This window comes from Heliangelus exortis, chromosome 7 (genome assembly GCF_036169615.1).
Source record: "Heliangelus exortis chromosome 7, bHelExo1.hap1, whole genome shotgun sequence".
Taxonomy (NCBI): domain Eukaryota; kingdom Metazoa; phylum Chordata; class Aves; order Apodiformes; family Trochilidae; genus Heliangelus; species Heliangelus exortis.
In genome coordinates, this window is record NC_092428.1 from 22,686,833 (window position 1) to 22,709,465 (window position 22,633).

Consider the following 22,633-nt stretch of genomic DNA (forward strand, 5'->3'; position numbering starts at 1 on the left):
CCAAGAGTTTAATTCCATAGTGGTTTTTCCCAGCTGTCAGATTTCCATAGAAAACATTGTAAACACTTTATAGATATGTTTGTAAGAATTTTATATTAAAAAAAAAAACAAACAAAACCCACCAGATACTCAAATTAGCACATTTAAAAGTATGCCAAAGCAAAACCAGAGTTCTGGATAAATTTTATTAACAATGATAAAAGAAAGAAGTCAGTTAGCAAACGCATGTTCAAATCCTGCTTCCTTTCCCTGGTAGCATCTCTACACTGGTTTTAACTGGCAGACCAGTTCCTGTGACCCTATAAGAACAGCTTTGGTTTTGCTGCAGCTCAGGGACAGAAGTGGAAGTTCCCAGTCACTCCCCAGCAGCCCGCCACATGACACTTACGTAGGAGAAAGCTGAGACTCAGAACTTCCTCTTGTCTGCTACCCTCCAGAGCACTTTCAGTTTTGGGGGGTACATTTGTAATGGGAAGCCCAGGGTTCACACCACAGCCCCCAGCACCCTTTGCCTGGCCATGAGACAGAGGTGAAGCAGAAGGCAAGGGACAGACCTTAGGACGTGCCCCAGCTGTGAGAAGACATGGTCCTTGAGACCAGGGTAAGTTTTGCACAGTGCTGTGTGCTCTATACTATTTGTTCTGAAGTTCTGGTGGTGTTTTAAGCAGCATATGAGCCTCTAGGGAAAGGACAGAGAGAGCATCTCTGGGCTGGGCATTGCTACTGCAGTGATGGCAGAGTTCAGCCATCAAGAGACCTCGAGCCATGCAGGTTGGAGTCAAAATAACTTAAAACTTTGTTACAGAGATAACAATGCTGTTGTGAAGAAATGGAAACAGAAGTTGGTATTTTATGCCATGAAATTTTCATTAAAAGCATGATTTATTGTTTTCCTCAAGCAGAATACAGAAATGTTGATTTGAATGAATGTGCACCAAGTGAGATGGTTTCAGTAATGTGCAGGCAGGTTTCAAGGGATGTAGTACACTGAAAAGCTCTAAACACAGAATCAAAGTTCAGCTTTCCAGGGATGTTTGAATTTGTCTTTTGGATGTTTGAGTCAAAGATAGGTATTTTGTCTCAAAGCTTTCATTCTCACTCCTGTCTTTTCCAAGTTAATTAATGAAACAACCATCAAGTAATACCAAACCTGACATTTCAAGAGTAACTGAGCATCTGTTGTTGTATTACTTGCATTAACTGTTGCATCAATTGCGACTAATCGTGCCTAACAAATAGCTCATGGAACAGAATAAAAGAGATTTCTGTAAGATTAAGAAATAGCAGGCTTTGGTGTATTACAAATAAAAACAATTAGAAAGGGAGAACTCATATTCAGACACGAGGGATTCACCATCTCCAGAAAATTCGGTTCAGGAATGCTCTCACTATAATTTCTGCTCAGTACAAAAATGCCATCCTGGTACTTTACAGGGGAATTAATGTTTCTGCTGCAGCAAATAAGATCCAAAGCAGCACTGAGTTCCTCAATCTGGTGTATTTAAGCTTTAAGAGGATTGGTAGGGACCTGATGCACATAAGCCATGCAGTCCCTGGAGAAACGATTTCCAAATTAACTAACAAGATATTGTGCTGCTTACAGCTTATTAGAAAGAAACTCTGAGCAATAGCACATAGCTACTATGCCTGGGATTTAGAAGCTGGATTTGGCTGTCGTGTCCATAATTCTTACTGCATTGATTACATAAAGAAGGTGAGAGGAGGGTTTTGTTTCATATTAAGGAAAGTAAAAATACTCTGTGGAATGAATGCAGGATTAGTAAAAAATATAAGGCAGCTTTGTTCCACTGTTTACGTATCAAGGCAATTTGTGGAAATCTTTACATAGAAAATTTCAGTAATTGAAAATGGGATTCAGAAACAACCTGGTCTTAAAGGACAAGTAATACAATTTTTCCAGATATCCAAATGATAGTACTACCTCTACGTGTTCTTAGAATTTCTATGCATGAGAACATTTTGACAGTAATTACCATTTTTCCTGATGTGGAAAGTTCAGGGTAAATGGACAGAGCAAGCAAATGCATTGCAAACAACCTGGGAGAGGAACCATCACAGAATGTGGACAACACTGAAGGACAGAGAAACTATAAAGACAACAGCTGAGACCCAGACATGGTCTTGATTAACCTAGCTGGGCAGAGAAACTAGAATTATTAGAATAGGTGACAGAATACATGCAATCCTGGGTACAGAAAATGAGGTTATCATAAAAAGGATTTTTAGCAAAGCTGCCACCTCAGTAGTATAATGGCACAGAAATTTGAGACTGTGCACCAGGATGCTTCAGTGGAGATGACCACGGCAGAAGCTAAATTTAGTACAAAAAAAGTACCAAGGAAGCAAATTACAGGACAAAAGAAATAAAAGTGATTGACTTTAGTCTGATAAAAATGCCATGTACTGGTGGAACCAGTGATCTAGTTGTGTGTGATTGCAAAAGGGGGCACTTCAAAACAAAATGTAAAACCTTTGCAGAGGATGGAGGTGAAAATGCTTTGCTTGAAGTTCATATAAAGCCAGTGATTATTACTTTCTAATTAGTGAAACCAAGTTCAGAACCTTCCCACTGACACAGAAGAATTTACCACCTTTTTTCATAGAGATGACATGGTAAAGGAACTCAAAATGTAAAAAATGTCTTAGCACCTTACTTCAGCAAGAAGGTTATTAAAATAGCTAACTGGTATTTGACGTGTAAGGACCTCTAGTTCCAACCTTTGGCTGCTCTTGTCATGGAGTTCAATTACCCTTTCTCACATAGCCATCCTTGCACAAGACCTTGCACAACTTCTCTCCTGTCCTAAGGAGACACAGATCAACCCCCCTGCCACATCCCATTAGGAGCAGAACTGATAAAAGGTATTCCAAGGTGACATAGCTTCTTTCATTAGGTCTGTCACAATATTGATTAGATTAGGTCTGAAGTCCTTCTTTGGCCTCCTACTGCCCCAGCACATCTCCTGGGAAATTCTGCAGAGTAGGAAACAAAATTGAAAGTGACTGTAAAAATAGGGATGCTCAAGATGGTGATAACTCATGGGACTCACACAGATGTGACAAGTGGGGAATTTTGCTAATTGTGCATCTTGATCCATTAATCCCAAACTTGGTGGCTAAATATTACATTATCTTCTTCATAGTAGTTAACCTTTGGAAGCTTAATAGCATGAAAATAATACACCAAATATATTAATTTCTTTCACTGGTAAATAACAACATGGTCAAAGTGCTGCCTAGCTCATTTCACCCACCAGAGATTTAAAGAATAAATAAAGAGCAGGTAGATCTGCTCCCTGGGAAGCCTTGGATCACTTGCCTTCTGCACTTTAGTTTTAGAAATGGTGCAACTGAGCCATATGGCATTCAGCTAATCACAGCAGTTAATAGCTAAATACAACTAAATACCTGTTCTTACATTTTCAACTGGCTTTACTTATGGGTATTAACTTTAATAGAATACAAGTCCTTCAGTGATGGAGCCTTTGTATGTGACAGATTTGACAGTTCTGAAGGCACAAAGAACAACTCTGAATTTCTAAATACCTTTTTAGATTTAGAAAGAACAGAGGATAGAGATTTTTTTTTTCCTTTTTATGTATAAGGTCCTTTTTTTCCTCTCACACATGGGCTACTCTACAAATACCACAAGTAGGCATAACTGAACTACAAGAAGCCTGAGCAATAAGTTGAGTAAATGTCACCCCTTTTCTCTGTGCCACTACCTCCCACACACAACACCCACTCCCTCTGACAGCACCAAAACTATTGATTTGATTTTTCCTTTCTTACAAGTGTTCCCTCCTCCTCCTCCTCAACTTCACACACCTTAGGAAAATACGACAGCTAAGCAATTAGCATCCTGTAAGTAAAAGAAACATTCCCATTTGCAGTATGGAAATCGTAGTACATCTGCCACAGGCAGTGACACCACTGGAGACAAGGTGACACACACTGTGAGAGCCTGGGAACCACAAGCTCTCCTCAGACATCAGCTTCTTGTATGCCTCAGTGGATAAAGCAACATGAAGCAGAACAAGAATTGCATATTTCATTCCAGTTTAGCATAATACAGGATCCCATCTAGAGCCTGCTCCTCTCTTTATTTTATTTCTGTGAGCGTAAGAAAAACCATAAGGGTGGTGGATCTGGAATTTTCTGCTATGTAAAAATGTTATTTCCTATGTACCTATGAAAATGCACATTCCAGGTTACCCCTTTGATCCCATTCACAACTGCTAAACTTTTTTTCAGTATTAAATCCACTTTCACCTTGCTCTTAAACCAGCCATGGTTTTTTTTTCACTTAGAAAAAAAGAGTAGAATTTCTCTTAATATTGACCCAGCTTTTTTTTATAGAAAGTTTTTGTATATTACTGAAAGAATTGGCAAGATAATTAACATCCCTTTACAAATGAAGGGGGAGCAGGGAAAGAACAAGGATTGATTATGGATTCACTTTAATTAAATCTGTGTTAAATACGCTCTAGGATACTTAAATAGAAAGATTCATCTATCTATAGCCATAAAGATTACTCCAGGCTCCAAGAAACTCAAACAATGTATCTTCATGCTTTGCAGACTCTTGCCTGTAGGTTATTACTGTGCAGACTTTAATTAAGATTCAATAACAGCTTTTACATCCCAAAACTATGGTTTGCACCTTGAGAATGTTGAAGAACCAATCTTCTGATGATTGTCCTGGAATAGTGGATTCATTTCTTATGTGGGTTTTTTTTAGGGGGTGGAGGTTCCAGCAAAAATTAGAAGATTTTTCCTTATAAGGGTACAGGTCAACTCCCAAAGAAAAATATTTAGAAGATCCTTTCCTGAATTGTCAAACAGTTTTCTCTAATTACCCTACACTTAGGTCCTTGCTCACACCATGATGATAAAAGCAGTACAACAGCTGCACCCCTCATGGTTTACAGAATAGGGACATCCTGAGCACAGACACAAAGGTGGCCATTCCTCAATATTATAACATGCAATTAAAAGAATTAAAAGATATTTTTGTTCTAAGTACGGCCATTTATTTTTGCCCAGAATAGACCACACAATTCTAAGAGAACATTTGTCTTGAAATTCTTCATTCACGTTAACAATGAAAGCACTTTTTCTTTCTCAAAGGAAGTAATACACAGTCCACATCTGGAGAAAGCCTGGCAAGTTTTAAATCACTTTAATGCTTTCAGGTCAAAGATTACTGCACATTTCTCTCTCTTGTCCCACTTCTTCATTCCTCTCTCTTCATCCTCTTTTCTATATTCCCTCTTTATGCACACTGCTTTCCCTGCTTATCTGTGTCTCTTGCTGTTCCTCCAGCATCTACCTGCTCTCTGCCTTGCTCCCTTCTCCACACTGAGCTGGCCATGCAGCCCAGCTGTCTTTTGGAGCATTCTTAATGACACTCCTATCAATTACTGACCTCTTCATTACCACTGCTGGGTTGGCTTAGCAGGAACAGGATTTGTTCCCACTCCCTGCTTCCCTTCACCCCTCATCATCTTCAGGTCTAAGTGAGGAGACACACTAGGGCCACCCACACCTTTACACATCTCCAGCTCGGTTACCTGCTGGGTTTTGTAACCCAAAAAGAAAAAACATTATCAGAAGGCTGAGAGTTCTCACAGACTGCAACAAAAATGCCCTTAACTTAGCTGGGTTTGATGGTTTCAAATGCTTCTTCCTACTACAAAACCAGAAAGTTCAGACATCCTAAAGCTGTCTCTCAGCTGTGTGAATATGCTGCTTTGCAAACGTAGAAGGAGGCCACAGAAAGAGGGTGGAAATGCCAAAAGAAATGTCATTCTTTTGGATTATGCATAGCTTGCTTCTGCCAGGGTGCTTTCCTCTTCCTGGTGACTGAGCCAGAGAATCTGAGGGATAAATGTGTCCCCTGCCTGCACTTCCTTCTCACCTGCAGGGGAAGAGTTTGCGAGTCAAGTTTGAAGAGTACAGGAGACTGTATAAAAAGAAGAGTAAAGGAACCCACTTCTATCAAATTGCTGACATTTTGGAGGATGAAAGAAGCTTGAAATCTCTAGGGCTCAAGCCTCACAGGCAGTAGAAAATATAACAAATCCCTTAAAAAGAAAAGAAATAGAAGGAGATAAACTGCCTACCTCTGTATTTAGAAGATCATATATGTAAGTCCCCTGAGGAAAGAAACAGGTTAGGAAACTGACAGTGAAAAATTACAGATTGAAAATAAGTCTGATTTTCTGCTGTTAGCTTCAATTTCTTTTTATTTTTAATGAGAAAGAGGTCTTAAAATAAAATAAATATATCTGTGAAAGCCATATCCATACACTGTAGCCACCAAAGGTCAAGATTTGAGGGAAATACAGGCTAGGAACAGTAGGAATAGTCTGGCCAAAATTTCATTTGCTTTCAGGAACTGTACATGTTTATCATCAGCAACAGGCATCCCACCACAGGGCTACAGAACAGATGGCAGCACCGAGTGCTTCCAAATTATAACCAGATTCTAGCTTGAGTACCTTATTTATATTGCCTTCTGCCACATCATTTGACCTTACTTTTGCAACAGAAAGAAAAGCCCCCCAAAAAACTCTGAAAACAGTGTTTTGAATGAGAGAAGGAACTGAGATCCCCTTACATTTTTCATTTCTGAAGGTCTTCAGGGAGGAGTGAGGATGCACAGTAAATAAACAGCTTTAGTTTAAAGAACAGACTGTAAGCAGCTAAACTTTTGCCTCTTGCAAAACTATAGCCAGTGTGATTAATGGCTCAGGAATTATATTAAAGTGCAATAGCTTTCCCTGCAGACTGGTAATACCCAGGAAAAAAGTGTCTCTGCTTTGAATGAGAACATGAGAGTTGATCTGCATATTCTACAGAACCAAAAAATAGTATCTTAAAATAAATGGATTTCTTTTACAAAAGCATCATCTTCCCATTTTGGTCACAAATTAAACAAGAAAAAAAAAAGTAAATAGAAGTCAGGCTGCCTGAATATATGAAAGAAAGGGAGAATCTGCATGAAGCAGTTCTCTTTTGTAATTAACAACAACAAACTGATGAGCACTAATTTTGCTCAGCACCTTCCTGTATGGCAACTCAGAACTGCAGTGTGAAGGCTGCAAACACTGCTAGCAGCTCCTTTCTTAAAGGGTTGGTTGTGCAAAAAGAAACTTGTCAGCAAGCTGAGTAAGGAAGAACTTGGAGCTTCAGTTATCTCTGGGCAAAGATAGCATCTCAAACTTTTGGGGGTTGTGGAGTTTACCCTATATAATTGGTACTTTCTCACCATTCAGACCAATATTGAGGCACTTGGTGACTGACCTTAATTTTTAGGAAACACACTCTAGCAGAGTACTGAATTATTAAAGGATACAGGACCACCACCACCACCACCCCCCTCAAAAAACAAAAAACAAATTAAAAAGATATACACAGAGCACTTGAAAACATGGATGTAAATCATGATTAAAACACTGCTTCAGGTGCCCTTATCCAGGCTCTCCTCCCTGCTGCTGGTATGGCAAGGCTGCTCTTCCTGAAGGCTGCTTTTCCCACTCTGTTCCCATGACAGCAAGCTCATGTTTCACCACACGTTCAGCAACTCTTTTCTGCACCACAGTCACTGATTAATGCCCTGACCCTTGACTCCTTAACCTCGGCAGTAACAAAACAGAAGGCAAAGGCTCACAGCCCCAGATTTTGAATAGATTCAAGGATGGGCTGCCCTGTGTGGCAACAGTGGGACTTTCAGAGTTATTTGCATGAATAAATACAGGCTTTTCTTAACCCCTTTAGCCTTTTCTGAAATTTAGCAGCACTAGAAAAGTAAATAGGTAACCTTTCCAACACAACCTTAAATGACTCAAAAGGATCAGGTTCTCTGCCTACCTGAAAATACAGAGCAGCCCCCATGACAGTAAACAAGTTTTTAGCTGATTCTAAAGTAATAAGAATGTAGAATATGGATGGCAGGAAGATTTAATTTACTTTGCATTGGGCAATATGTAAAAGAGCCTGAGCATTCCTCTCTTAGGAAACTGAAATAGGAACAGGAGTTTTTAAATAACCTACTTCAGGGCACAGCTGCAGGACGGGCTCACTACTGAGCAGTTCTTGAAATGCTCTCATGGCATTTGATGCAGTTTTAACCACTGCAAGGAGCTTCAGCTATGCCTGGGGGTCTTGTTCTTCTTGGTGAGCATAATTGGAAAAACCTGGAAAACTGGAGGTTATTGCACCACAGGGGCTGATGGTGCTTCCAGGGGGCGGAAGCCACGCGAGGGTGTAGGATGGAAGTCAAACATTGGGATGACACTCGGGGCTTGTAAAGGAGAAGGAGGCAGCTGGTGAAAGGGCCAGGCCACCCAGGCTCTCTTTCCAGCCCCGTGATTTGCACAGTGTCTGACCCAGCCCAGCTGCTGCCACTTCTGACTGTTCCCCCCACAAACACCAAACAACAGAGGGGACAGTGACTGCTGCCGGGCTCATTCCCTCCTGCCTGGTTCTGTCTGGGCAGCTGCGGGTCGGTACCACGGAGCACTCTGCACACACAGATCAGTCGGTGAGAGGTGTGTCTTGAGAACTAGCCAGGAGTTTCAGTGGCTTCTTTGAAGTGGAAGGGAAGACAAGCTACAGTTCAAGCAGAGAGAAGTAGTTTTACACTTTAAAAGCTTTGATATCTTGATTTTTCAAAGGGCAGAGAGTAGCAAGTAGGACTGTGAGGCTGCTGGGAAGCTCGGGCCGGGATGCTCGGTGGGGAGGCTGAGCTCCCCAGCCAGGTGAGAGGAGCAGAGCAGCCTGGTTGGTTTCCAGCAGCATCTGGAGGTCACAGGCTGAGCACCAGCCTGGATAGCAGCACCTCCCTTCCCTGAATTGAAATGATGGCAAGGAGAGAAGGGCCGTGGTTGTTACTATGAAACAATCCCAGGGAGCAGGAGTGAAGGCTTCTGGCGTAGGCTGCGGGGTTGCTCAGCAGCTGGAGCAGGAGGAGGAGGCGGGGGCAGAATTACGGAGCCGTGAGGACATTGACCCCCGACACCGGGAACAACCGATGGATGGATGGGCTGTGTGTGTGTGGGGGGGGGGGTGTGGGGGTGCCAGAGGCTGAGCCACAACAACCTGGCAGACTGTAGTGATACCCCTTGCACTACACCCGTGTCTTGTCTTAAAGCTACAGTACCACTGCCCTCTGCTTGGGTCACCTTCACCCCCACGTTCTGATCCAAGTATTTTCAACCCTCGGTTAAGTTTCTTCAGGATGAAAGAAAAGAAGAAAAAAAAATGGGGAGAGAAGCATAGTTGGTCATGCTTACAGTCTTATAGCTCTATCTGTAATTTCAAACACAAATTACTTTTACATGATTGACAGGGAGAGAAAGCTACTGTCAGCACTTCCTAACCTCGTTTGGAGCACTCACAATACCTGTTTAAATTAACAAGCAATCAGCACCCACAGCAATTAACATCACATACACAGTGCTCCAGTTGTGTCTTCTCTAGCTGTTCTTTTCTCCCATGGAAACCTGCATCCCATTGGGCTTGTTTTGACAAGGTACCTGGTTTTCCTTCAAGAATCCTAAGTACTTTGCAGTCAGGTTTTCAGTTTCGTATGGCCATTATATTCTCAAGATGTAAATACCATCAACATAACTTAATCAAAAATTTATTTCCTCTTTGTTCTGCATTATGACTTTTTCTCCTAAATTCACCAGGGAAATTAACAGATTTTTTTTTCTAGTAATACATAACTGATAGTGAAAAGATAAGTCTTGAAATGGAATTGATCCAACAGATTCAATTTACATTTTAATTTCTGTGTTTTGTTCTAACCCCTACAAACTCAAAACAGAATTCAGAGGGTGTGAATCAAAAACAGAGGTTTGGGTGAAAACAGTGGCTGGAAACCTCTGAGCCTGAGAATCATAAATAGTGCTTGGACCTGCACTGTGCACATGTCTTACAAGCTTGGAACAAATATTAGTTTTTCTTGCAAACAATTCTAAGCCCTACTAGTTTTTGTCATGGAAGTCAATAGTTTTGGGGGGCCAGGGAAAGGAGAGAATTAATTTGAAATGGTATCTCCAAATGAGAAGAAAAAAAAAAAAAAAAAAAAAAAAAAAAGCAGAGAAATTACCTTTGCATTTTTGGTTTTCAAGAGAAAGAGAAATGGAACTGTGGCCACAGGGGGGAAATGTATGAGAAATGCAAGTTGTGTGGTTCAGGCAGCTTCAGGGCTTGCTGAAAGATTTCGGAAGGTGGACAGATCCCTTTCTCATTAATGAAGGGGCCCTGACTCCAGAGACCCTGAACTCACTCTGTGGAAAGCTATTCAGCTCCCTCCTTTGATTGAAAGCATGAGCCTGTTACTTATGAGTTCTTGGGTATTTTCCTTTTAAAAACTTGGGGGAAGGGGGAGGAAGATGGCTGGAGGATGGGAGGGAAAGGATGAGTAGCAAAAAACACTGGTAGTTGAACATAGGACTTCAAGGAGTTTGCAGGACTGCTTTTTGGTGAAAGGTTAAAAGCTTACAAGGTAAGCAATGCTTTTCCTGGGCTGATTATTCTTCCCTTAACACTGATATGTTAAGAAGAAAACTTTTCCACATCTTTAATCCAGTCTTACCCTCCTACTCTCTCACAGTTTTACCAAAATCTTTATACTGCTAGCATGGAACTAAAAAAAAAAAAAAAAATTGCTGTTCATTTTTCTTGGTGTATCAGTTGTATTTGAGGTATGCTAAACAAAAATTAATAAATAAGTAAAATCCTGGCCTTCTTTCCTGCAACAGGGAACATGCTGCTCACTTTCCTAAGTGGCACACAGCATGAGCTCTTGTCAGACTTTGTGTAGGCTTGAAATGTTTGGTCCTTTGCAGATGAAAGCTGAACACAGCTTATCACCAAAAGGATAGGAGAGATGATGGTGGGACATTTGCCATAACTGTACAGGATCACCCCACATGGCAATTAAAAATGTGACCAGGTTAGTTAGACAGCTCAGTTATGAGGGCTGTATTGCAAGCCAGCTGTTTCTGTTAAAGGTTCCCTTTTCATATATACAAAAAGGAAAAAATTAAAAATACAGCTGAAAGAAATCCACACATGGTGCAAGTGCCCCCGATAGGTACCAGCTTGTAGGTGAAGGGCAACACCCAGCAACAGTGTGTCTAGGCAAAGGGACAGAACTTAAATGCCTCTTCAATAAATTTGGGCATAAGTGCCTTTAGTGAATTTTAAGACATTTAAGCATTAAAGAGCTTAAATAAAGACACCAAATAATAACAACAACCTGAAATATTATAATTATTTAAGCAGCAGTATAACTGCACTTCAGTTTGCAATGTGAATTGGAAGATTCCTAACTAAATATGTTATTGATGCTTTTAAAAGATAGAACATTATTAGTAGTTGAAATGGTATTTAAATATTTCAAAAGCAATTTGGTTACATGAAATACTTTGAACTCATTCACTTGTAGACAAATTTGTTGAAGCAAGAAGTCTTCAGGTGTTTCAGTGTTTGGACCAATCCACAGCTGTTACCTTCTGGGAATTTTATTCAAAGGCAAACTCCAGATTATTTACCCTACTGTGATATTCCAGACTAGTTCTCAGAAATTATCTGTAAACTTCCTAGTTAGCACACAACACTGCATTAACTGAGAGAGCCTTCTCAGACAAGACTTTCAACTAAAATCCAAACTATTACAAACTAGAGCTTTCTGTCTGAACAGACGTATGTGGTTTTCAGATCTCATTCAAAGTCTGAAAAAAACATAACATAAAAGAAGAACTATCCCCTTCAAAACTAATTAAGCATAACACATTCATTAAAACTTGTTTCTTTCCATTTTAACTACTTCAGGATTTCAAAAAACAATTGCAAAAGATCTCATTCTGGGTAAAATAGGAAATCAAAGTACTAAAAAGGAATAAATAAACTACCTAATTAATAACTACTTTCTAAAAGCAAGTAGATGACTTGTAAATAAACTACCTGACTGTCCAACAGGCGTAGTAGAAATCATTCTTAAAGAGGGAGAAAATTAAAGTCCATATTTTCTACTATTTATCCATCAATAGAATAAACAGAAAAATTGAAAGGTGCAGGGAAGAGCTGCGATTCATTTATAACAGAAGGGACAACATTTTCTGATACAGGTACCAATTTTGCTGCTGTCTATGGACGCCTGAAACAACTTCAAGCTGTATTTTGTAGTTGTTACCTGTTTCTAAGGAAGATATGTCAGCCATTAGCAGTCCATAATAACTCTGGTTATCTTCTAAGCTGAGCAGAGATCTTGGTAGGAAACTGAAAGGACAACTTCAGGATAAATCTAAGTACTACCAAGTATTTACTTGGGGTGTCTCTTCAGTGCTGCTATATTTGGACAGTTATAACCTCAATTTAGTAGAGTATAATATTAGCACTTTTACAAAGATAGTATATCCAGTCTTTAAACAAAAAACACCAAACCACCAACATAAGCAAAATCTAACTTTTTGCTCGTGCTGGGCACGTTCATAAGGTAATGCTGAAAATCAGTCTTTATTTGGGGCTTTATTTAAAGCCTCCTGAGGTCATTCAGGTAAGTTCTGTTGCCTCCAATGACTTCTGTACTAAGACCCAGATCTGCAGCACTGGGCCCAATAACCTGGGGCACCCCTTCTGTAAGATCATTATGAATTTATCATCATTTATATCTGAAAGAAGGATGGGGAATGTCCCAATATCACTAGCAAAACAATATTTCATTACTCTTTAAAACATGCACATGCATATACCAGAAGAACAATGCTGATTGCTGACTTGATGCTCTTTGATGTGTGAACATATAAGACAACTGGAGACATTCCAATTATCTCCAGTTCAAAGTTAGGCCAAAATTAGAAGCAGGTATGAATAATGTATTAGGTTTTAGTAGAAACAGCAGTGCTGAGCAGAATAAAGATGAAAGTTTAGCTTAGCTGTGAATACGTGAAGCAGGTAAGCAACACTGGTTCCTTAAGCAGACACGTTGGAACACATCTTCAGAAGTTCAATTAAAAAAACATATGTCAAAACAGAGTTCTTTGACAGGTTATAAATTGCTTTCAGATGCATTTCTCACATTTTCAGCATAGTCTTAGAAGCCCAACTTTTCTGTGAAACTTCCTTTAACTTCTTTATGAGACTTTTTAAAAGAAATAACAATGTCATTTGTTAAAAACCCTTTGCCATTTACCAAAGTAGCCTGGAGTTCATTCCAAATCCAAAGATGTATTTGGAAGGTTCATTAGCCAACATATAACACAACCCACTGGCCCCAATCCTCAGAGGGTGCTAAGCAGTCTAATTCAATTAATTTCAGAAAGCTTACCAACTTCATTAAAATCTAGCATTTAATCAAGGAATAAACGAGTTACAAGTAGCAATGCTTCTGGCTGGGTAAGCTATTTTTGCTTGGATGTCTATTACCCTCCAGGTAAAGATGCCCAGTGAGCATTCCAGCACTGCCAGAGATTCCTACAATTCTGGTTGGTTTGTTTGGCTTTTTTTTTTTGGGTATGTTTTTTTTGTTTTGTTTTGGGGTTTTTTTTGTGGGTTTTGTTTGTTTGTTTTTGCTTTGTAGATTTTTTGAAAAAGATTGGTTCTCAGAAAATTATCATGAGAGTGCAGAATGAGAAGATAATTTACTGCCACTATAATTTTAATATTTGCACTCTTGTCAAAGACCTGTTTTTTCCTTACCTGCCTTGTAAAGCTTCACAGCTCTTTGTCACTGTGGGGGATCTGGAGGAAGCCCCCCAGCAAGGCAATGCTGGCACTTGGGCACAGGGCCCCCTGAGGGCAGTTTTGACAAGGGAAGCTGACAAGAGGACAGAGGTGATTTCTCACAGGTTGTGCATGAAGTTACCTGTACAGTTATTTAGGTGCCCCTGCTGAAAGCCTGTGCTGCCTCCCTTCACTGGCTGCAGTTTCAGTTTGCTAGTATTTTGTAAACTATAAAAATGAAGTGACTGCATAAAGCAATTCCATATTCTCTAGATTTTTAGTAGCAGTAAACAAGCTTTAGCAAAAACAAAAAGCTGTATCACTCAAGGGGCTCATTGGGGACTACAAAGCAATAAAGCATACATTCCAAAAAAATTCATGGCATGCCAGCTATAAAACTTAATCTACTACTACCTATTATGAATTAGTATCTTCTATACCATGTAGTGCTAGGGAAATTCTAGGCTTTTAATTTACTTTAGAAAATAACTTCTGGTGGAAAAATTGTCATATGCAGTGCTTTCCATCTTTTGTTTTAAAATTACAATTCTGTTTCCTAGAGCCAACTGAACACTTGAACAAACCCTTTTTTAGTTCAATAGTTATATGTGAGAGGAAGCAGGCATTTGACTTCTCTGCCAAGGCCATATACCAGAATTGTGCTAAACTGGCAGAGACATTTAAAATGCCAATGTCTTCAATTTTTCCTGCATCACCTAATTTTTCTGCCAGTAAGAGATCAGGTCCAGTAAGAAATACAGAAGTGGGAACAGTGTGATTTTTCCTCCTTTTTGGACTGGTCTTGTGTCATAGTAGAATATGACAAGAAATTTTTCAGCCTACTTAACTCAGTGATACAATGCAGACTGGTGTCTAGGAGAATCTTGGCTATACTGTTTAATATTATGCTCATAATCATGCTTGAAACAGCATAAAATTATACCCTGTCTTATGCTATATAGAGAACTCTCCTAGTTAGCATATGCCTATAAAACCCTTATGCTGTACACACAGAACAAAGCATTTTAAAATCTGAATTAAATTAGGAAAGACTTATTAATGATTTTGGAAAAAATAGTTATTTAAGTAACTTATGCATTTGCAACACTTCCTGTAAACCAAGTTGTATTTTTTAACTTCAGGATTAGGCTGATTTCATATGACTTAAACCTATAGCACAATTACATCCCAGTGGGATATCTTGTAAGTTTAGGATTTCCAGCTCATCTGTGCCATGCACATATCCTGTGGAAGCTGCTAATGAGAAAACAGGAAATATAAAATGCTCGTAAGGAATCCGCCTCCTAAAAAAAATGTAAAATAATCTTATTTTCAGTGAAAGTTCTCAAATTACCAAGCAGTACTGCACCACATTTAAGTCATTACTATTAAATTGCTCAATTTGAAGGCAAAGCACTTTGAAGGGTTTTTTCCTGCAGAAAGATCTTACAGAAATGGAAGAGTACCACCTGATCAAAAAAACCCTTTTAAGAAGAAAGTTCAGGGCCTTATGCTTATGAATAGACTGCCCAGGAAATCTTCCATGATGGAAAGCTTTTACCCTTAAGTCACTAGCTCAGACTTCAGAGAGTAGGTAACTGTAACACTTCAGGACACACACTGACTCCAGGAGGGATGAAAAAGAGGAAAAAAAAAAATCCCCTCGCTATACTAAGTAATTTAATTAAAAAAAGAAAACAGTAAGCTTTTTGGTATTATACACATGTATATACATGAGCACGAGCTTCACAAATGTTTTACATTTTGCGTGTATAGTGATGACAGTTTATTTCAAAAGTCTAAAGAGAGAAAACTAAGTAGCAGAGTTATGTTCTCCTGAACAAGTGGCACCCACTCTCATGAACTACACTTAATTCTTCATGACCTTTATGTTTGTTGCAGCCATTTGAAAAACCCAGGCTATATTCCCCTATAGCTTCTCTCCTCAGATTAACCTCCAGTCTAGAGCCGTTTCTATCTTGTCTAGCTCAGGAAGAAAAGGTAAGTTAGAGAAGAAGGAAATACAGGGAAAAAAGCCATGGGAGCACTCTGTGGTGAAGTCTACAGAGATTAGACTTCTGAGTTTTCATTCCAAAACTCTATCATAAGCATTACTATTTATTTTAGGGAGCTTTGTCATCCTTGCATAAAAGAAAAAAAAAAAAAAAAAAAAAAAGCAAACCAAGATAAATTTTAAAAAAAGTCTTCAAACCTGAGTTAAAACAGACTCTGTGCATCATATGCACAACTGTTGCAGAGCCAAATACCTCATTTAATAAATAGGGAGCACAAACAAGTGAAACAAGTGAGCACCAGCAGGAACAAGCTTCCCCTGGGGAGGCAATATCAGCTTTGTTTCCCACATGCTCATGCCCAGGGGAATCCCCTCTGAAGTTGCTACCTGACCTGACATCTGTTTCATGCCACTGGAGCGAGGCAAACAGCAGCAGTAAGGTTGAAACCCAGACACATCAGAACATACATGGTGTTTGAATTCACTGCATTTGTTTTATGCTGTTTGATTATTCTTGTTTTGGTGAGAAAGGAGAAGATAAATTGTAACGTTTGAGTGAAATAAAAAACCATACTCCCTAAGTCAACTTCAGTATTGTCACAATAACCTTGAAAAAGGCAAAATGACAAATTCAGTAATTATCCTACTGACATCAAAACAACCAAGTGTTCCAGGAAAAAAAATATGGAAAGGAATTATTGAACTTGCTATCCTGTGATACAACTAGCTGTCAGATGAATGACCATCCTGGCAAAGCCAAAGAGGCTCAAGGCACATGTTGTTCTCTTATTTCAATTGTAACTTGACCAGTATATAGCACAGGGAAAAACTCCAGGGAGACACTAGATCTTTTTTATTTGGAATTTATTTACATTTATTTCCTTATACAGATATTGCCATAAAGGGCTGGGCTCAGTCACATTAATCCTTTGACTGATTTATGTCAAGATGCTTTAGGAAAACAGAAGACTAAGTAGTTGTTCCATTAATTTCAGTACCATACAAGGTAGCTCATTGAATTTTTATTTTCTCTTTTACTTTCAACTTTTGTACATATATATGAGGAAGATTGTTCACCTGCACACTAGCCTGCAGGTTAATCCAGTGCAAGTCTGACCATATAGGGTCATCATATTTTCATGTTTCATGTTTAATAGTTTATGCTCAGACAGTGTGAGGCTGTGGCCTAGAATATACAAGATAAATACTCAGATATATGAGACAATATCCTATATTCTGTACTACTCAGTATCAGCTTGATATACATTTGATTATTCACTAAATTTGGGATTTCTGCAAGTTCTACCCAAGTAGCTGAAACTGTGCTGAAACACTGTGCTGACAGTCTCATCCCATCTATACACCCATTTGTAAGTAGGCTTGGGGGCTCATCCATCTGTTCAGTAGCTCATTACTCATCAAAATGCTCTCTCTTAAAAAAAGTATTAATTTTAAATACTCAATTTGGTGAAAACTTCTTGCTAAAATTAAACCATATTAAGCTTCATTTTCTCACTATTTCTCTACATCTTTTGCTTAAGATACTGTTAAGACTATCATACCTTGATTCTATTCACAATAAAGTCATTAGAATTAAACCAACAGCTGTTGGTAAACTGAGTAGATTTTATACCAATCTAAAATTTTCCTTATAATTGCTGCTTAACTTCTTGGCTGTGCTAGCAAAAGGGATCCAAATGATAGATGTGTGCAGGAACTGAATTACTTGCAGTAACTCAGGTAAGACAGATACACATCAGGTTTGTAGACTAGTAAAGGTGAGTTACTGCAAATGAATTTATCAACCCAGCACTGCTCACCATCAGCTGTTTTGTAAACGTAAAAAAAAAAAAAATTGATTCCTGAACACTGAAACTGCTCACTGACCTTAATGAATCTTCTAAAAGACCTGTGTGAATGCTAACAGCATTGCTGTTGTAGTTTTTGCTAAAGCATACAGAAGGTTGACTAGTCAGACCTTCTGACAATGTTGATCTGCTAGTTGTGATGCCCTGGAGCTTAAAACACTAAAAATAAACTTATTTTCTGTTGGGCTCGTTAAAAGAAATAGCAACCCACGTGCATTTACAAAAATACCATATCAAGAAGATTGACATCAGCAAACATGCAGATTTTTCTTCCCCAGGGCACCAAATTGCTGATCTATGTACATGCTCCCTTCTTGGCATAATTGATTTTCACTTTCTGCACAGTGTCCCATCCTTGGAATAGCTGGTGTTGAAACATGCATGAAAATATAAGTGAAGAACACACTAGCTAGGATAAAACCAGACCTTCTACATCTTGAACCCAAGCTTGAACCCAATTTAAAATAGAGTATCATCTGCTTTTAAGTATTCAGCTTAAAAGACTTCAAATAAAATTAATTAAAAGAGTGCACATTACATAAACATAACCATTCTTCCATGTCATAGTCAACATCAGACTGAACCCCAAACATAAAAATCAGCTTTTTAATGCTTTTTCTGCCCTTTCTTGGAAAACCAAACAGAAGAAACAGTGAGCAGTCTCCATCATTTCCAGAATATACATAAGTAAGAATGGAATAAGTTTACAACTACGTAAGTAGCTGCTCAGCTACTATTTTCATTTAGGCATGAAAAATTCTAGCAACTTCTTTAAGCAGAAAACGCTAAGCAAAGTATCTTTTTAAGAACTCCTCCTTTCATTCACCCTCCAGCTTGTTCTATGCATTTAAACGACCTGAGATCCTCAAGTCCCTGCAAGATGTTTCTCTTGTTACAACACTGATGCAAAGGAGGCACATCACCCCTTTTTATTTCAACCAAAGATAATTCATCTACACCAACTAAGAATACAACAAGGCCACCCATAGTATGTTACAGTGTCATTTCCCAACTGGATATACCTTAAATTAGCAGGCAAGATAGTTGCTAAAACTACAGAATTCTGTGACTGAAGCATCCGTGAAAATCAGGAACCAAAACTGACTACTTCTAGCCAACTTTCTCAGGCAGCTGTGCCATGCTAACTATTAAAATGTCAGTCACAAGTTAACAGCTCTACACCAGTATCATAGGCAGTTTTTGTCAGATTTTGTTATATCTCCTATTTTGGCAGAGGCACAAAAGCCTGGGGATTAGCACCATGGTCTCTAAACGCTAGGGAAGAGCTTTCCTTTCAATCCAAGGGAGAGCTATCGTACTGAACATCAGTGAAAAAGCAGTTTCAAACTGCTCAGCCAGTGGTTATTCTCAGTGGTGTCACAGAGCTGACCTTATGCCAATGAAAACACTTTGCTCCACAAATATGTAACTGAATTTTCACACCTAGTTTAATCTTTCAGGTAGAACTGAAAATAGACAAAGTGATGAGGCACATCTGAAGTTGTTCATATATTTTCAGCTTTGTTTGTTCTAAAAATTACCAGTTCTGCCCCCAAGATATCCAGCAAAGACCTCTTCAGCAAAACATTTTTAAAATGGAAAATGTCATTTTCAAACTACAGCATTCATTGGCTCTGACAAAACTATTATGTGGAAAGAGTCATCATGTCCCAAGTCAGGGAGAGAAAGAGAGAGAGAAAGGCACAGTCAGTAATATCCCCAGACTGGTGGTTGCAGTGTTCAACCTTACTTTAAATCTCAAGCTTTAAAAGCTTTGCTGGATTCAGAAGCACGATTTGAAACACTCTTCTCCCACTCCCATCTGCTACCAAGTTATTAATGTCCCATCAAGTTATTCTGCAGTGTAAACCTCTGAAATTTAGAAGTTTTCAAATTCATCTAAAAGTAGTTTGAGAACAGATTTCACATCTTAAAACTTGGATGCAACAAGAAAATCTTGAACATCAGTGCAGCCCTACAAGTAAGACAAAAAACCTAACATTTCCTGAAGACATTTCCCCAAGGCTTTGAAGCTCTTCCTAAAATCTGCTCCTTATATTATAAATTCTTATAAATGGTCCATAGGTAGCTTGGCCACTGAAAAGTTCCATCTGAGGCCACTGTTGTTACTGCTTGTGGATTTTAATAGCATTTCCTGGACAAATTCCTTATTTTAGGTCCACATAAAATGGTTCAGCCTATAACCAAGGCCATCAATGAATAGAAAGCATTAATATGACGTGCATTTTTAATTTTCCTTTTTTTTCATGTTCCAAATGGGCAGCATTAGGCTAAATGCCCTAAAAGCTAACAAAATATAAGAACTGCAAGACTGCTAGAACTATTCTTGTAAAGGTGATAGGCATACAAAATAGTTTCAGGAATCATACTGCTTTGGGGGAATAATGTGCTAATAGAACAAAACACAACATGAATGCAGCCCCTTCTATACTCTGGCCACTTTCAAGGCCTGTAGATAACAGTTCAACCTAGAGGAAGAACCAAGGCTACATAGTGTGTATACTATGTACAGCTTTGAAGACCAAAGCAGTGTGCTATATTCATCCTACCGTGTACATTAAAAAGTGGGAATGTACAGATAGATACTTGATCCCATTTTGTTGTTTAATCAACACTATGAAGAATGCCTTACACAATTAAGTCTACTTCCCATGGGCTCTCTGCTGGTTTTGTCCCTCTATTTCCTTCGCTCACACTGAGGCCTTGAATTGTGTGGACATATTCTGTTAAATGAAACCCAATGTTAAGAGTAACCAAATCTGTGTGGAAGGTGACCAACTGATTTGACAATGAAAGCTCCAAGAACAGCATTTCTAGGAGAGTCCCATTATACTTGGTTATAGCCTTAGATCAGCACTAATGACATTGGTAATTACTTGCCTTTATTAAGTACAGTTACATTTCAAATGTACACACAGGCCCAAAAATGCCAGTTTCCAAAACGCTGGTTTCTAAGACCAGTGGAGAAAACTCAAGTTTCTTCTTCCTGGACTCATGCTTGACTTTATAATTTTGACTCTCCAATTGATTTCTCCTTTGCTTTCACCCATTTTTCTCTGCTAATATTCCTTAATTTTAACAAGTTATTGACCAGCAACTTTCCCATTCCGAGGAACTAGGACACTGTATTCTAACACACTAAAGCAAAAACTGGCTGAATATAAAAACATTCAACATTTCCCAGACAAACACTGAGGCACAGTGGGATTTAACAATTGGCCCAGCAGGTCTGAAGCACAAGCACGAACAGAACCCAAACACTGCCAGCACCCATCCAGTTCATGAAGCATAACTAGAACATATTCTATCAGTGTTAGGCAGTATGGCAGAGTCTAAAGCTGCCTTCAAGGCTGAGATAGTCACAGTGTGACAGCTGCTGACTCATGCTGCAGCGAGAGACTCCTCTGACCGGCTGGATGGAACCACAGCACTGCTGCCTCAAAAGCAACCTACAGAACAAGTACCAGCTCTACTGATTAAACATGCCTTAAGGTCCACCCACCAGTAACATGAGGCAATGCCTAATGAAAACATCTTCAAAATGCAAGATATTTGTTGAGGAACAGGAGTTACACAACAACAAAAACAGTTTGACCTTAGAGTTTCTGTATCATCAGATTTCAACATTCAGAATAGATAGCTAAAGGTCATAATCCACACTTTACACAGAAAACGAACGTGAAATAAAAGGCTTCCATGATTCATGCTATACAAGCTGAATTTATGTCTTCAGCTTCCCTGGTTTATAAAAGCTACCCTTTCAACAATGCTGCAAGACTACACAATGCAGTGTTGACAAAAATAAGCATCAGGTAGAGTAAAAAAGGAAAAATAATACATTTCCCTGAACTTGCATTCTCTAACCCCTCCCTCCCCCTCAACATTTACATACGCAGATATAGGTATGTATATAAACAAGAACTAAACACACACACAAACACACATTCCTTTACATATACATACAAAAAAAATCTAAACTGAATCTGCTGAACTGCAGAAGGGAAGAGTATGGAAAAACACTTTGATATGGTGCCAATAAGCACAACATAAGGAACTGCAGACAACAGGGTAAGTCTTGGCTGTTTGTCTCTACATATATTACTTTGGATTTTATCCAACTATGGCAAGAATCAGCAACACATACAATCTGTGCTCTAGGGAAAAAGTACGATCCAACAGGTATTCCTAAACCTTGGTAGAAACCCTGGCTGCTCTTCCTGAAGCTTATCATGCAGTGATGTAACAGGCCTACAGGCTGAAGTACAATCTGTACTTTCAGAGAAGAGAGAGCATGCCTAGCTAATAGTTTCCTCTAATCTATTGGAACATTTCTAAATTCCTACATTTCTTAGCTCCAAGGAGAGGGGAGATCAAATTTCTGGTGTCAAAAAAAACAAAACAAAGAAAACAACAAAATAAAAAGCCCAACAAATCAAAAAAAGATCAGGGGTTATTTTTACAGCAGATTGAATCTGTGACTAGAGCTCAATTTACTGCGTATGTTTTGCTAAGATTAATGGATGTATACTTCTACAAGTCTCAGCAAATGTTTGAGCAAGGTGGGGAGAGAGACTAGCACAGAAGCAGAAGGAGTTCTGATAGTTGTTTTTCACGTGCACTTATTTGCAGGCTTACTGGCAGTGTTCTTAGCTGTAAATATTAGATGACTTATTAAAAGGTATTCATAGCCTTCAGAAAAAAAATATTATCAGATTTATTACACAGTGTTAGCCTATGAATTGCTGCCTGCTGCTTCAGATGACCTTTTATAAATATCTTAAAGATATCTGAGTAAGATTTAACAAAACTTGTTCTTCACCCTCACTCCTCTAGGGTTACACACCAACATCCTAATGTGGCCCTGCATTGGGTCAGACCACTGGATTCAAAGCCCATGCCTTCTGGGACTTCCTTAGTGTCCAAGGCAGGCAGCATGCTGGGACCCAGTAAAGCCTCAGGGTGAACAGGT

The 22,633-nt window shown here is 39.0% G+C and overlaps 1 protein-coding gene across 3 annotated transcripts in view; it reads left to right on the forward strand.

Annotated features, from left to right (window-relative positions):
* RASGEF1A (RasGEF domain family member 1A) overlaps positions 1 to 22,633 on the forward strand; it is a 144,634-nt gene that overhangs the window by 93,300 nt on the left and 28,701 nt on the right. Inside the window, exon 1 of one of the 3 annotated variants that reach the window (XM_071749330.1) lies at positions 414 to 601. The exons of the other annotated variants lie outside the window; for them this stretch is intronic. Within the exon in view, the coding sequence (XP_071605431.1) occupies positions 584 to 601 (18 nt within the window). The 5' untranslated portion in view covers positions 414 to 583. Of the gene's footprint in view, positions 1 to 413; positions 602 to 22,633 lie in introns of those variants that run through there. 3 annotated transcript variants of the gene reach the window in all.